At 33.1% G+C, this 16,377-nt stretch overlaps 1 protein-coding gene across 1 annotated transcript; it reads right to left on the bottom strand.

Moving 5' to 3' along the window:
* Window positions 1-7,220: 7,220 nt before the first annotated feature.
* On the bottom strand, window positions 7,221-8,236 carry LOC111639760. Its single transcript, XM_023385699.1, has one exon. The coding sequence runs from the start codon at window positions 8,188-8,190 to the stop codon at window positions 7,381-7,383; it is 810 nt and encodes a 269-aa protein (XP_023241467.1). The 5' UTR covers window positions 8,191-8,236; the 3' UTR covers window positions 7,221-7,380.
* Between the last annotated feature and the right edge of the window lie 8,141 nt (window positions 8,237-16,377).

Genomic DNA, 16,377 nt, shown 5'->3' with positions numbered 1-16,377 from the left:
TCAAAATTAACAGTAGTATTACAAAATTCACAGTAGTCCATACATGGACTTAACATTCTTCTAATCATATTACATCTCACATATAATACTGCTTGTGTAATACAAAAAGGTCTTTCTAAATTCAGATAGGTCATCGACCCCCATTCATTAAAAACATCCATATACCATTTATTATATTTGTAATTAATCGCCTTGTTTTTAAACTCAGTTACATAATTATTCGCCAAACTCATTAAAAAATCTGAAGTCTCAATTTCATTTAACATTATCGGATCCTTTCGATAACCAGATTTCTGCAACAGAGACACAATTCGATCTCCCCACGATACTCTTTGAGAAATTAAAAATATTTTAGCAGACTCTGTAAGTTTACTAACAGACTGCTTACGTAACCATTTTAAATTATTTTTTATTATATTAAAATAAAGGGGGACTCTTTGAAACTCCAAATATATAAAATACGATGGGATCCATCTCTTTAGAGAATATAAACGCTTAATAAAATTGATTTGTATATTATCATCTTTATCTCTCCAATCAAAGCCCCAAATTTCAGAACCATATAACACTACTGATTGAATAAATGACTCAAATAATTTTAATTTATCTTTCCAACGTACCAATCTACCAGATACNATTCTCAGAAAAGTACTAGTCTATAAAATGTCTGTAATAAAGTTGTAGTTTTCTGACAGGTTGTATAACATGTTGTGTAACTTATTAAACGGAATAAATGTTATAATATGGATGTTATAACGTTAAATGTTATAATGTTTGTGGATTTAAAACATACTTTAAAATTTAAAATAAAATACAGTAATTGAAATTAAAACTTTCATTCATTTAAATTATATTTCATAGTAATTGAAAGTAATCTATATATATAATAGAGAGGGTTGATGATAATAATAATAATAATAATAAACGCAGAGCCCAAACGGTTAGGAGTTGAAAGTTGAAATTCGGTACACAGTTAGGATACGTCACGAAAACGCACAGTAAGAAGGGATTTTTCGAAATTTCCCCTCGGGGGGAGAGAGACAGGATTAAGGCTTAAGACTTCCATCAACAATGGAAGTTTTAAGCCTTAACAATGGAAGTAATAATGAAAGTGTCAACAATGGAAGTGTTACGTAACAATGGAATTGTTAAGAGAAAGCGACGTGCAAGACGCAGATGCAGATATTTCGTTTTTGCGGAAAATCGAACATATTTTTAGACCCATCTAAAAATTCTGTAATTAGTCTAGAAACAGGGGGACCCAATTCTTGCATTCTGTGAAAACGGGTAAGGTTAACTATAACGTAATAATCTTAATCTTCGCTATCGTTACTTTTGCCCGAGCAACACCGGGCCTACTTGCTAGTATAACAATATTGCATATTGTATTTGTTACTTCATGATCATTTCATTATAAAATAGACAATAAATAAAGTTGATATTTATATTTGTTGGTATTGCTCGCTGTTTAATAATTTTTTATAAATATACTTATTTGATTCTCTATAAAAATAATTAAATTTAGTTTATATGCACAACTTCCCTCATTTAGGAACCTTCATATTTTTTTGCAAACACTTTTGAAGTTTTACTTCACATAATATATAAAGTTTCAGAGAAAACCTTTCTTTTCTGTTGATCTAATTTTAATTTAGAAAAATGAGCTTTTGTTTGCAGTTTGTGTAATGTAAACATTCGTGTAAATATAGAAAACTAAATATATTCAAAGTTCTTCTCTAATTTTGCATTTCAAAACTAAATAAATTTATTTTCGAACTGTATTATACGAACCATTGACATTTATTTTAAAACTTATATAGTTAAAACGTTTAATTAATTATATATCAGAGTAACCTGTAAATGAAAATATACTCTAATTGAATTTTTAAAAGGAATTCCGTGGTTCGAACTCGAACGAACGTGCAGTTTCCTGCACGTACAGTACATAGCATGAAATCTAGACCGTAACGTTGGAACTAAAGAACCAGTATGGCGGCTCCATAGGGAACATTGGTGTCTTCACCTTGTGTTTAAAGACATTGCTATTGTGGGCCTGGCCGAACCCACGATGGGGTATACGATGGGTATGGGAAAACATTCCGCTTATTGCATAATGAGTACGGATAAAATGCCCATAGAACGTAAAAATACAAAAATGATGGCATTAATTTAAATTTTTTCGAAAAGAATTGAATAATGTTATCACTATTTATTCTTGACAAAAAGTCATCATTCTTCGGATATTCGAGAATTTCACAAAAAGCGAAGTTTATGTTAGCTCTAACAGATCGCTTCCCTCTCTGTGTGGGCACTAAAAAGGTGTTTTAATCATATCCGTCATGTTTTCAGCTAAAGCCACGATACGGACTGTGAAGGATACATTCCGATATATCTTGGATAGATATCTTTTCTATAATTCCTGGTGATGTTTGCACAGAATAGATTTTTACTCTCCCAGAGCATTAGGCTGAGGCATTTACAGACATCGGCTATAATATAACGAATCGAGTTTATTTTTGATTTACAATATTATTCGAAAATTATGCTGAATTACATAATTCAATTAGTAATAATTCTAATAGCGAAAGTTTATTTTTCTAACGAAGAATGTATTTGAAGAGGTTTGACAGTTTTCAATTTGATATTTACAATTAGAGCAAAAACAGAAAGTAAGAGTTACTTGTATATCTGTTAGTTTTTATAAGATTCCTTAGTCCAATTGAGTATTAATATATAATAACTGTAATACATCTAGTATGAGTTAAAATTTAATAATTGCTAAATCTGTTCAAGAAAGAATGAGACGATTTTCTTATAAGTCAAATACAAATGACATCAACGGGAAAATAATATATTTCGGAACAGTGTCATTTTACATATATCAATCAAATTTCAAAGCAGAGAGAGTGGTGTTAAAAGCGTAGGACAAAAAAGTCTGAGACAATCCGCCTTCAGAAAACGGCCCAAGAAACCTACGCAATGCTGCAACAAGCACATAATGATAGTGCATGGTTTAAAGAGTTTCGAGAAGACAGAGGGACAAGTGTCTAAAAAAGGCGAAACGGGAGATTTGCAGTTACAGAAACAAACATCAATACAGCTGCCATCATCTTCCGTAAAGAACAACAAATTACAGTAAGATAATTCACTAAAGACTTGGAAAAATCACATGCGCATGTCACGTGTCGGTGCTCGATGGGAGCAACGTTCATTGACACCTGAGAATAAGGCCGTGCGAGTTAAAACGTGCACACTCGTGTGTCAGTTCACCGATGGTGGAAAACTTTTTACAGTAAATCGTCACTAGTGAGAATTCGTGGCTACAGCACAAATAGTTTTTTCAGTTCAGTTAATTTTTATTAACGTACAATTAGCGTACATTTCCGGTTCCGCGTTGTATAGCCTAGAGTAAATTAGTGTGAGAGCGGCCGGGAATACAGGGTTTGGATTGCACTCTTGTATCACTTAATCGGCTAGATTTGCCTCAAAGTCAAAGAATGGCGATAATCGTGTTTCCTAAAAAGGTGGAGACGTACGATGATATAATCCGGTTTCCTGTCAGGATTCCGGACATCAGCTAAAGTAATTAGAATACACGCCCTAAATCGCGTAAGCAGAATCAAGACGTGACGTCCGAATGACGACGTTTCCATAAATCATAGGAGGGACAATCGAGAGTAATCGACAAATTTATTTCCCGCACAAAAACAAAATTTATTTAATAAAACTATTTATTTATTTATTTTATTTATTTATTTAGTACAAGGGAAAGCCCTGTATGTACGGGCTCTTACAACTGAAATTACAACTGTAGTAAATAACACTACAAAAAAAAAACAAATTAATACAACAATATAACGCGTGACAATTAGACTGAAAAGAAAAACTACAGAACAGCACCAGGTTAATATCATCCGAAACAATAATAGCATTTATATTCTTATAAATAAAATACATAAATAAGACAAATGAAAAAATGGCAGCAAATGGTCGGCATAAACAAAATATAATAAATAAAAGAAAAGAAAAAAGCAAGCCATTACCTGCAAAAGAGTAAACAATTATTTAAAATACGCCCAAAAGCGCCGACCATAAATGCTGCCAACTCTCAAACACTAAATCGTTCACTTAAATAGTTAATTTACACCTCCTGGTGGTAAGCATCTGAAAAGGAAAAGTTTCTTAATCTTAACAAATAAATAGTCAATCATTTAACTTAGTTACAAAACTATAAATACAATAATAATTATCCCAGTCCTGCAGCAACCGTTTATATGCTTGAACCGAAAAACAATCTTCACCATAACACTTTTGTCTGAGTGCAGTCAACGCCTTACATTCCGTTATTACATGAAAAGCGTCAAAATTAACAGTAGTATTACAAAATTCACAGTAGTCCATACATGGACTTAACATTCTTCTAATCATATTACATCTCACATATAATACTGCTTGTGTAATACAAAAAGGTCTTTCTAAATTCAGATAGGTCATCGACCCCCATTCATTAAAAACATCCATATACCATTTATTATATTTGTAATTAATCGCCTTGTTTTTAAACTCAGTTACATAATTATTCGCCAAACTCATTAAAAAATCTGAAGTCTCAATTTCATTTAACATTATCGGATCCTTTCGATAACCAGATTTCTGCAACAGAGACACAATTCGATCTCCCCACGATACTCTTTGGGAAATTAAAAATATTTTAGCAGACTCTGTAAGTTTACTAGCAGACTGCTTACGTAACCATTTTAAATTATTTTTTATTATATTAAAATAAAGGGGGACTCTTTGAAACTCCAAATATATAATATACGATGGAATCCATCTCTTTAGAGAATATAAACGCTTAATAAAATTAATTTGTATATTATCATCTTTATCTCTCCAATCAAAGCCCCAAATTTCGGATCCATATAACACTACTGATTGAATAAATGACTCAAATAATTTTAATTTATCTTTCCAACGTACCAATCTACCAGATACACAAGCTTTCATAATCTTATCAATTCCAAAGGTCACTTTACTGTGAATATACTTTAAATGTTTTAAAAAACGCCCATTAGACTGGAAAACTACACCCAGATACTTGTACTCATCAACAACGTCTATTTTGCGATTTTGTAAAAACCAATTCTCATTCTTAGAATGTTTTCCTCCATTTCGGAATACCATTATTTTAGATTTGTCAATGTTAACAGACAGTTTTAACTCCTGTAGTGTGTGTCCTAAAAAGTCAATCATTCTTTGTAGACCTATAGGCGAATCTGCCATAACAACCAAATCATCTGTATATGTCAAAATTTTCACTTCCGTTCCTAAAAGGTCAATGCCCACCAAATTAGAGTCATTCAATTTACTTACAAGTGGATACAAATATAAATTGAACAATATTGGGCTCAATACACAACCCTGTTTCACACCTTTTAACGTGAAAAATAGATCAGTCGTACCCTCCTTAGTAGACACGCACGCCTCTGTATTAGTATACAACTGAATCAAAAAGTTTACAAACTTATAGCTCAACCCAATTTTCAGAAGTTGACTCCATAAAAGATCTCTATCCAACGAATCATATGCCGCCGTCAAATCAACGAAGAAAGCGTAAAATTTACCTCGTTTCTTCCTTAAAGACTTCTGTATTAAAGCATGTAAAACAAAAATATTATGCAATGTCGAAAAACCAGCCCGGAACCCAGCCTGGAAATCAGAAAACATCTCAAACTTATTCAGCCAAGATATCAAACGCATACATAAAATTTTACAGAAAACTTTAGATATTGTCGGTAGTAACGAAATTGCTCTATAATTATCAGGTAAATCTCTAAGACCCTTTTTAAATATAGGAATAATCTTACATATGCGCCAGTCTAAAGGAATCATCCCTGATTGATAAACATTGTTAAACAGACCTACCATATATCCAATCAGATCTGGGAAATTCTTATATAGTTCCACCGGTATCCCATCAATACCTGGAGCAGTACCATTTTTCATAGAAGCTAGAATCTTTTTGACTTCCTGTTCTGTTATCTCCGTATCCAACAGCTCGTCCTGCCAATTCATACACCAATTATATATAGACATATCAGGTAAATATTTACTAGAATGAAATTTCTTTGAAAAAAAAGCTACCCAATCAAGATCTGGAAGCTCCCTGTATTTACTCTTAACAAAGAAATTAATAAATCGCCAGAACTGCTTACTATCACCAGACGCCAAATTCTTATTGATCTTCTGCAAAAAAAGCTTTTTCTTAGCTCTACATAAATTGCAAGTCACATTACGTTCTTTAACAAAATTTTTAACTGCAACACTATTTCCACACTTTGACCGTCTCATCCTATTCAACGCCTGATTTCTTCTTGCAATACTCAACTTACAATCCATATCAAACCACACAAAATTGGAAAATCCAATTGGCCTTTGACACCAATCTGAAAACGAAGATTTAATTAAATGAGTTAAACCTTCCAACGTTAATACTGACTGACTCTGAATCGCACCTAATAGTTCCCTATACTTATAATTTATCTTCTCACTACCTTCTTCCCTCCAAAAAATTCTCTCACTCTTACTCTTATACTTCTTAAATGATTTTCGAATTTCCTTCTTAGATTTACAATCTAAGACTACACTTATCGGAAAATGATTACTATACACTTTATCTAATACAGAAAAACTTGTTACAATAGATAATCTATTTAACTTAACCAAAGCCAAATCAATTACAGAGGAGCCTATATCACTCACATATGTATAATAACCTTTAGATATAGATGAACCTCTACCATTTAAAACAATATATCCCGCCTCTTCACAAAAATCTAACACCAATTTTCCACGATTATTTAATACTGTATCTTTTGATGACCTCAACATCCAATCCTGATCAATATTCTCATTACTTTCATAAATCCATTCCTGCAGTTCTACTCCAATGCGAGCATTAAAATCACCAATTAAAAAGTCTATCTTATAACAATTAACCAACCTAGCTACCTCTGTCCAAATAGAATTCCATAATGCAGGTCTTATATACATAAAACAGAAAGAAATTACTATAGGCCCTATAGACAATTCCACAACAATCCAATGCCTATCTTTTTCCAAGATATTTACTTTCCAAGAGTTAGACAATAACAACAACCAGCCACCAATACAGCGCCCTCTATCAGCCTCTCGATAACCTGCCTCCGAAAAAACAGAAAATTTATCCATATTTTGCAAATTGGGAATAGCAGACCTGCCATCCCACCACGTTTCCATTAAAAAAATTATATCAAAAGTATACAAAAAATTCCAAAAAGAGATAGGCTTATTTACAATACCTTCACAATTCCATGAAAGTACCGACGTACCTATTCCCAGTCAAGTTGACATTTGTTCTTCCATTTTCTTAGAAACTATATTATATTTATAAATTTTATTATCAACTTTAACCGCATTTCTATTATTTAAATAAGTAATTGAAGCACCCAATCTCTTTTTTTCTCTTGCGAAATCATTCATTATTTTCCTTATGTCTCTAGTTAAAGGAGGAAGGTCATCCATTATAAATATCCTCGTTCCTTTTAATTTAAATGCCGCTCTTTTAATCTTACATTTATCACCATAGTCAAAAAAACTACAGTAAATCAACCTAATACTATCTTTCCGTTGTTGACCCAATCTATAGCACCGCTCTAAACGAACATTATCAACACTTAATTTATTTTGAAAAAATTCCAATACTACATCTTTAACTTGTAAGTTATTATCTTCCGACTCAGGCAAACCAAAAATTATTAAGTTATTACGCCTTAAAAAACACTCAAACCGCTCCTGACTTAATGTAAACTCGGCCAATTTGTTTTCCAAATCTATTCTATCGTCCGATAGAATCTTACCGGTATCGTATGTAAATTTTTTCTCTAAATCTTCTAATCTAGTTTCTATATTAACAATAGCTTCGTCCAAATTTTCTACCCAGGAGTAGATTCTATCAATCCTAGCAATCATTCCTTCCAATTTCTTATTCTGCTTTAAATTTAGCTGAATAAGTAACGATATCCCATCCTTAATATCAAATTCTCCTTGAAGTAACTCCAAGATACTCGTCTCCTCCAATGGGTCAGAATGAAAAATCTTAGATCTACTATCCGACTGACTTACAGGTGAATAAGTCTTCCTTTTAGACATGACGAAACAAACCAGTGAGCTTACCTGCAAAAGAGTAAACAATTATTTAAAAAAAAACGCCCAAAAGCGCCTACCATAAATGCTGCCAACTCTCAAACGCTAAATCGTTCACTTAAATAGTTAATTTACACTTCCTGGTGGTAAGCATCTGCAAAAGAGTAAACAATTATTTAAAAAAAACGCCCAAAAGCGCCGACCATAAATGCTGCCACAAATAAAACTATATAAAAATGGTTACAGACTATAATATAACAATATTCAAGGAAAATGACTATAAAAGTCTTCAATTCTAGATTGACCTTAANTTTCTTGATCCTCTTCTCAAATCTTCGTTTCCAACAAATATGCTTGACTATATAATATATGCAGATAAGTAGAATTAATATTCCTATACTTCCAAGGATAATCCATATGTATGTGATTGGAATTGTTGGAGTGTTTGATATAAAAAGATCTTCATTTTCTTTCAATAATCTGTCCAAATCTTTCTTCATTTGCTCGTATGATTTTTCTGCTACCTTAATATCATCATCGGTTTGCTTCTTAGGATTCTCCTTATTCCTCTCAGGATTCTCTGTAGTATTTGAATTTTCTTGCAATTCCTCTAATTCCATCTTGGAAAATATTGTTTCAATTGGAGGTATAATAAATTTAGGACTGCTTCTTGTGTGAACAGTTGCTCTCATGTGAAAATGTGAAGTGAAAATAATTCCAGGTAAGTATCCTATACATGTATTTGGCAATCTTATGATTCCAACATTATTCAATTTACTTATATTAGAAGGTGATGAATGCAAATTANTGACTATAAAAGTCTTCAATTCTAGATTGACCTTAATCTTAAGGTATTCTACCTTCTGGATACAAGAGACAGAGTTTACAAAAGTACTATTATAATACCTCCATATTATTCTTGACTTGTAACCTTCCTGTCTTTTGGGCCGAAGTTCAATCGATAAAGTATGGCACTAACATGTAAGTTAGACTATAGAATATTGAATGACGTGTTGTGCACGGATTTTAGCAGTATCCTCTATTTATACTATTTTTCTCCTCCAATAGAGATTAAGGATTAAGATCATCTGACAATAATCTAATTCTTACTAAAACTGTAGTCCATCGAATGACTAACAACTTTTGAAGGAAGTAAACTTGTGAGAAAGGAAGTAAACTTCCTTTATTATCTCTTTTTCCTTTTAATTGCTGTGGCTAAAATTCCTTTGAATTTGTAAAATGTAATATGATTTCTTTTTACAATTAGTATAATAATAAAATCCCTTTAAAATCTCACACTAGTATAGGTAATAGTAATAGGTACAAAATTATTCATTTACGAAGATAGGACAAATTGAAATGAAATGAGAGTGAACAATAAATAGTTAACATATTTACAAAGTACAGTTACAGGCAGTAGCTCGCTTTCTTACAGTAAAGTAGGTTTACCAAGTGGTGGTTGACAACGTGATGTGGTGAAAGGTATAAAATACAGTACAATTTTACGAAATATTGGACTCTATGGCCCAATTTACACAACAGGTAAGTTTAGGTGGCAGAGGATTATTGTCAGGAACTGCAGATAGCGCTTGATATTGAAACATGTAACATTGTTTTGTCTTGCAGTGGTTGACACAAGTCTCAGTTACTGGTGGCAAGAGGGACGATAACATCGTGCTTTTTAACGAAGTTATAAAACACTGTTTACATGTCTTTGTTTCTTAACCACTTGACGTACGAATGTTTTTTAGGACTTTTTAATTAAACATAAAAAATACTTAAAACTGATACAAAATCGAAAGAAATGCGTTAATTTTGAAGAAAAAGCTTCATAGTTTAACTTCTTTTGTCACGCCTTTCTGTAAAATTTGACACTGATGAGTCATTTTTTACACAGCTGGATGACCTTGAGAGCATCTAATGTCAGATTTCCCGGGGCATTCTCATAGAAGTCTCGGGAAGACAAAAATTTAAAGTAGGGTGAATACCAGCTGGCCGTATATTTTTAAATATTTTTAAAAAATTAAAATTTTTATTGCGATTACCGACCCTTCCGATTTAATTAAACTTATATATGATAAAATATATAAAAACAAAGTTAAACTATTGTTGAAATTAAGAAACAAGTATTTTCTTGAAAAAATGGTAACGGAAAAGAAGGCATTAATCAACAATGTAGCATTGTTTGTTTCATGTTTTGTAAATTTCTTCTTTATCGCGTATCAGTACTTAACTATAGTCATTTCTTATCCAGCTCTCGTAAGCAAACAGAAATTTGAAGGTGAAACTCTATTATGTACCGTGGAAATTAATCTATCCTTGTGTTATCTTGCTGGTGGAATCTTTTATGGCTTACTTCTTGGTGCATTGTGTTTTTTCGTTGCAGCTAAAGAATACGAAGAACTTTTAAATGAAATGTACGCAATTAGAAAAGACGAAATAAATTTAGAACTGAAACTGAAAAATTTCATGATGCAACACGAAGATCTTTGGGTTTTCATAGAACAGTTTAACACAAAACACAATTATTTATTTGTGATTATTTACTTTGGTATCCTTTGTGCAACGAGTTTTGTATATTATGCTTTTCTTTTCTTAGAAATATTCAAAAATATTAGATATTTGTTATTCGTATTATTAATCATCTGCACATTCATTTGTGTAATCTGTGGTTGTCTCTTATGCTCTCTTGCATTTACGGTAAAAAAAACTTTTATTATTTAATATAATTGTTACAATATTTTGTCTCATTTGAATATACTTGTATAATTTGTAGATGCAAAATGCCTTCCAAGACATTCGGCAACTTGTCTCACCACACGGGTTCTGTTAAATTAAGCCATCCAGTGACAAAGTGAGCAGACCCTTCAGATCTGACGATTAGAGGGCCTTGACCCTCATCCCTATTCTCACAATAATGTGTTAGATATTCATATAAATGTGAGATCAGCCGGGGGTACTAATCCGAGGAGGATTGTTCGTACCGCTTATTCGACACCCAGTTGGTAAAACTAGTTCTCCAGGTTTCAGATCGAGAGATCCGATCCTAAATGTTCCTATAGGAGGGCTTTTAATAATGATCCAAATCGTGAGATTCGGATCTACGTCAGGATTCCTTGACACCAGTTAATCGATCTTATGACACGCGGATTAACACGCGTTTACGATCTGATTCGGACACCCAATTAAGAGACATTTTTATATAATAAACATAAGTATAATTTAATAAGTCTCAAACAAACGAATACAAATAACCAAATACAACGATTATACGACAAGCTAGAGACTACGGCTTAATCTAAGCTAATGCGCGTTCGAGAGAGAGAGCTCACAAATGATTCTAAACATACGACCTGTTAGTTGTCGTCTTCGTTTCTGTAGATATAGGACACCTTGTAAATAGAGTTCATATTACTTTNATAGTATGTCACAGGTATTGCTGTACAAAAATGAATGCTTTTGCCATCAGGCATAATTAATCTATTTCCTTTATGGTCTATTTTGATATTTTCTCTCTCTAGTATATCCCTTCCTATGGTTCCGTCACATGGATATGTATCTCTCACTATTCTACATGTAGCGCTAAATTTATTTCCTCTTAGCTTAAACTCAGGGGTTGCATTTCCTATACCTACGACTGTTTCTCGGGGTGAATTATCTATCATTACCGGCAGTTTATTGTAAAAAGGCTTTATTAGCTTTATTCTATCTATAACGCGCTTAGATATTAATGAAGTGTCTGCTTCTTCATCGACTCTAAATTTAGTGGGTAAGTTATTTACATAAACCATTACTATCGGTCTATCATCTGTCCTAACATTAGACAATGTACCTTCCCACATATCTGTTTCTCTATAACTGCGCGGTTGCGAACGGAAATGCTTATCTCTATTTCGATCTCGCTTTTTCATGTCCGCGTCTTTACGGAAGTGCGCTTCTCTTTCAGATTGATTATATCTATCCTTTCCTTTTAAAATTTTTAACTGTTCCACTAAGTTATCTATTTGCCTTTGAATTTCTTGTATTTCATTAATTTCTGCCTTCTCTTCATTAGCGTCTCTAAGGACTCTGATATAGTTACTTCTCCCTGCAGTAAGGGACTCTATTTCTTCTTCCTTTATGGCAATCTCTAGCGCTTGATCAAAAGATTCTGGCTCTCTAGACATAACCCTCTGACGAATTTTGAGATCTATTCCGTTCATAAACTGAACCCTTAACCTTTCGTCCAGTTCTCTAGCTTTGATCTTTTTAATTATTTCAATTTCGGCTTCGTTCACGCCTTCGTGTTCAATCTAAACCTCCTCTGCTAAAGCCTGGAGTCGTACGGCGTATGTCTGTACGTCCTCATCTCTGGACTGGACGCACGCGTAGAATTTCTGGATTCGATATGTGTATGGGACCTTCTCAAAACGCTCTATCATTATTTTCTTAAATTCCTCATAATCCTCTACGTCTTTTACTCGCCGATCCTTACGTACGAATTCCCGAGCAATGCCAGTCAATTTTAATTTAGTTACAGCTAGCGTTTGTGCCTTCGACCATGCTGCTACTCTAGTCACATCCGCTAACGTATCGAAAAATTCTGATACTTTTGGACCTTTTGCGTCCCCTGAGAAGACCGGTAAAAGGGGAATCATTCCACCCAATCCGCCTAATGCTATTGGATTGCCAGCTAACGTAGCTCGCGGAGGTCCTTCTCTATCTCTATCCATTTTAACTTATAGGTAACTTAAAAATTATTTTTATTTGGACTTATCAACTAGTTGTCTCTCAATCCGAATCAGAACCACTCCTGCGACACCAGATGTGAGATTTTCTATGGATTTTTAATTTTAGTTTAAGACACCACTTGTGAGATTTTATTAGGGGGTTTTTTGTAATTTCGAACCACACTCTTGCTACACAGTTGTGAGATTGTATTACGGATGTTTTAGTTCGAAAAACCCCACTCCTGCTACACCACAATGTGAGATCAGCCGGGGGTACTAATCCGAGGAGGATTGTTCGTACCACTTATTCGACACCCAGTTGGTAAAACTAGTTCTCCAGGTTTCAGATCGAGAGATCCGATCCTAAATGTTCCTATAGGAGGGCTTTTAATAATGATCNTCCTTTGTGCAACGAGTTTTGTATATTATGCTTTTCTTTTCTTAGAAATATTCAAAAATATTAGATATTTGTTATTCGTATTATTAATCATCTGCACATTCATTTGTGTAATCTGTGGTTGTCTCTTATGCTCTCTTGCATTTACGGTAAAAAAAACTTTTATTATTTAATATAATTGTTACAATATTTTGTCTCATTTGAATATACTTGTATAATTTGTAGATGCAAAATGCCTTCCAAGACATTCGGCAACTTGTCTCACCACACGGGTTCTGTTAAATTAAGCCATCCAGTGACAAAGTGAGCAGACCCTTCAGATCTGACGATTAGAGGGCCTTGACCCTCATCCCTATTCTCACAATAATGTGTTAGATATTCATATAAATGTGAGATCAGCCGGGGGTACTAATCCGAGGAGGATTGTTCGTACCGCTTATTCGACACCCAGTTGGTAAAACTAGTTCTCCAGGTTTCAGATCGAGAGATCCGATCCTAAATGTTCCTATAGGAGGGCTTTTAATAATGATCCAAATCGTGAGATTCGGATCTACGTCAGGATTCCTTGACACCAGTTAATCGATCTTATGACACGCGGATTAACACGCGTTTACGATCTGATTCGGACACCCAATTAAGAGACATTTTTATATAATAAACATAAGTATAATTTAATAAGTCTCAAACAAACGAATACAAATAACCAAATACAACGATTATACGACAAGCTAGAGACTACGGCTTAATCTAAGCTAATGCGCGTTCGAGAGAGAGAGCTCACAAATGATTCTAAACATACGACCTGTTAGTTGTCGTCTTCGTTTCTGTAGATATAGGACACCTTGTAGATAGAGTTCATATTACTTTCGTATGGGAGATCAATTCGTGCACAAAATATAAAAATATCACTTCTTCTAAGTGTAGACTCGGGACTTAGTCTATCGGACTCCGTTATGGGCGTTGGCCATCAGGAGGAAAACTGCGTGGAGTTTGGATGCTTCGGATCTGTCGAAGAACTCCCCGAATTCTGACTAATCTCCCCTTTTATTTCAAAATTTCGTCCAATCATCGTCCAGTAACTCTTTCGTGAGAACGGACGAAAGGGGGATGAATGAGGGGTAACCATTTCCCATCTGAGCGAGATTTTTAACCAGATACGGAAAAACAGAGGATGTTCTCTTCGATGAAAGGAAATAACATTTGTTATCTGGTTTTTCCCACGTCTAAAACAATATTTTTTTCACAAAAACGAAGTAATATTTCGTGTCTATATTTAAACATATTTAATAAAAATTCACAAATTAGACCCAGGGCCTTTCGGATCTCACATTACTCCCTTATCTTCAAAAATCACACTACATTTAAAGAAGGCGTGATTTTTCACTGCAATACACAAGTTTGAATTGCTCTCTCTCTTTCTCAAAATTGCGTTATACATATTAATGAATTCATAAAAGTATACAATAATTCAAATTAAATTCAAAATTGAAATACATGGAAATAATATAATAAACAATTCATTTGATTAATATTATTACTAAAATAAACATAATGAACACAAGTGTCTTCGTCTGGAATTGATGGTAAAAGTGGACATAGTTCTGTCACTGGTTTCGAATGCACCTCTCTGTTGTTGAGAGTCTCTATGGCAGCACCTCTATTGGCTGACTTCTTATAGTTGCAATAATTCAGGTATATTAAAAGATCAGGTGATGTCTTCTTGTTTCAAAAAGCACCTGCTAAAAGTTCAAAGTTCACTGTGCAGTTCAAAATGATATAATGTGTCTTCTTCCTGTATGTTGACACACTTCTTTTCTGCTAAAATTTCATTTAACATAACCACAAAAGTTCAGGTGGTTGAGTTCATTAAAGGTTGTATGACTCTAGGGTCATTGAAATCCAAATTTGAGGCAAAGTTCCTTTTCACCAAAGTATTGTTCCTTTTAAAGGTAGTATGTTTAACAAATATATATCTCTATTAATGTCTCTCTCTCTCTTAATACTACTCTAAGTCTTATATCTAGACTATTCTATATAATATTATGTCTATTCTAATCAATCACTTTAAGTTATCAATTTGAGTGGGGTGTACATTCCTTTAAATAAGCTTTTTGTTATTATTAGGAAAGGTACTTACAACTAATGATATATGTAACTAAAATCGATCATTATATAATCAAAAATTTTCAATCAAGAATGAAATGATCATCTCAAAAAGCAAATGTGAATTAAAGTCGATATGTTCGAACAAAATGCTTCTTTGTCTGTGTTGAGCTTGAAGCTTGTTCAGTTGATCTTCCAACAGGTTCGACTANAAATGAAAGAATATTTTGTCGAAAATTTAAACATATTAATAAAATTATTAACTTAGACCCAGAGCCTTTCGGATCTCACATAAACTTTGATATAGAAGCATTGAAAAAATACTGTTTATACAAATCTGTATTTCATGTTTATATTTTTATCAATAAAGAGTAAAGCTCGTTTATATTTTTGATAACTGAAGTCTATATTACGTAAATCACTACTTCGAGTATGTACTTGATAAGAGTATCAGAATTACATCGATAATAATGACCTTCCAAATCCATCGTAGATACAAATAGATTAAATTAAATAATGTTTTATTACATCAAACAGATAATTAAAAACATAAATTATTATTCTATTGATAAAATGTAACTAAACAACTGACTGTGTAAAATGCAAACATCATTTTCTGAATAGGAAACAATTAATATGGTTGTTAATTTCATTAACAATCGATTGTTTCTGTGTAGTAATGCGTGCAAAGGAAACTGAGCTTTAATTCCATGTTGTTATATGAGTAGTGCTGCCACACAGATGGGAGTTGATTAGTTTATCGTGTTATAGCCAATATAAAATAAAGAGAATGGATGATTAATCGTTATTTTATAAAAACTGAAAATACAGACAAGTATGTTAATGAAATAAAAATTATTTGCTAGTTTATTTGGTTACAGCAACGGAACATCGAAGGGGACACCTTCCGGGAGGTCATTTTTGGGAATTGGCCCCTATTTTGCTGTTACAAACGTAAATAAAACTTCACTTGACAGAAACCTA

The sequence above is a fragment of the Centruroides sculpturatus genome, unplaced genomic scaffold, assembly GCF_000671375.1.
Source record: "Centruroides sculpturatus isolate CEXI.00-Female unplaced genomic scaffold, Cexi_2.0 scaffold1247, whole genome shotgun sequence".
In the NCBI taxonomy this organism is placed as follows: domain Eukaryota; kingdom Metazoa; phylum Arthropoda; class Arachnida; order Scorpiones; family Buthidae; genus Centruroides; species Centruroides sculpturatus.
This window is presented reverse-complemented; position numbering and strand designations above follow the sequence as displayed.

Coding starts and splice junctions, on each gene's coding strand:
- LOC111639760 (XM_023385699.1), bottom strand. CDS start 8,190: ATGTCTAAAAGGAAGACTTATTCACCTGTAAGTCAGTCGGATAGTAGA.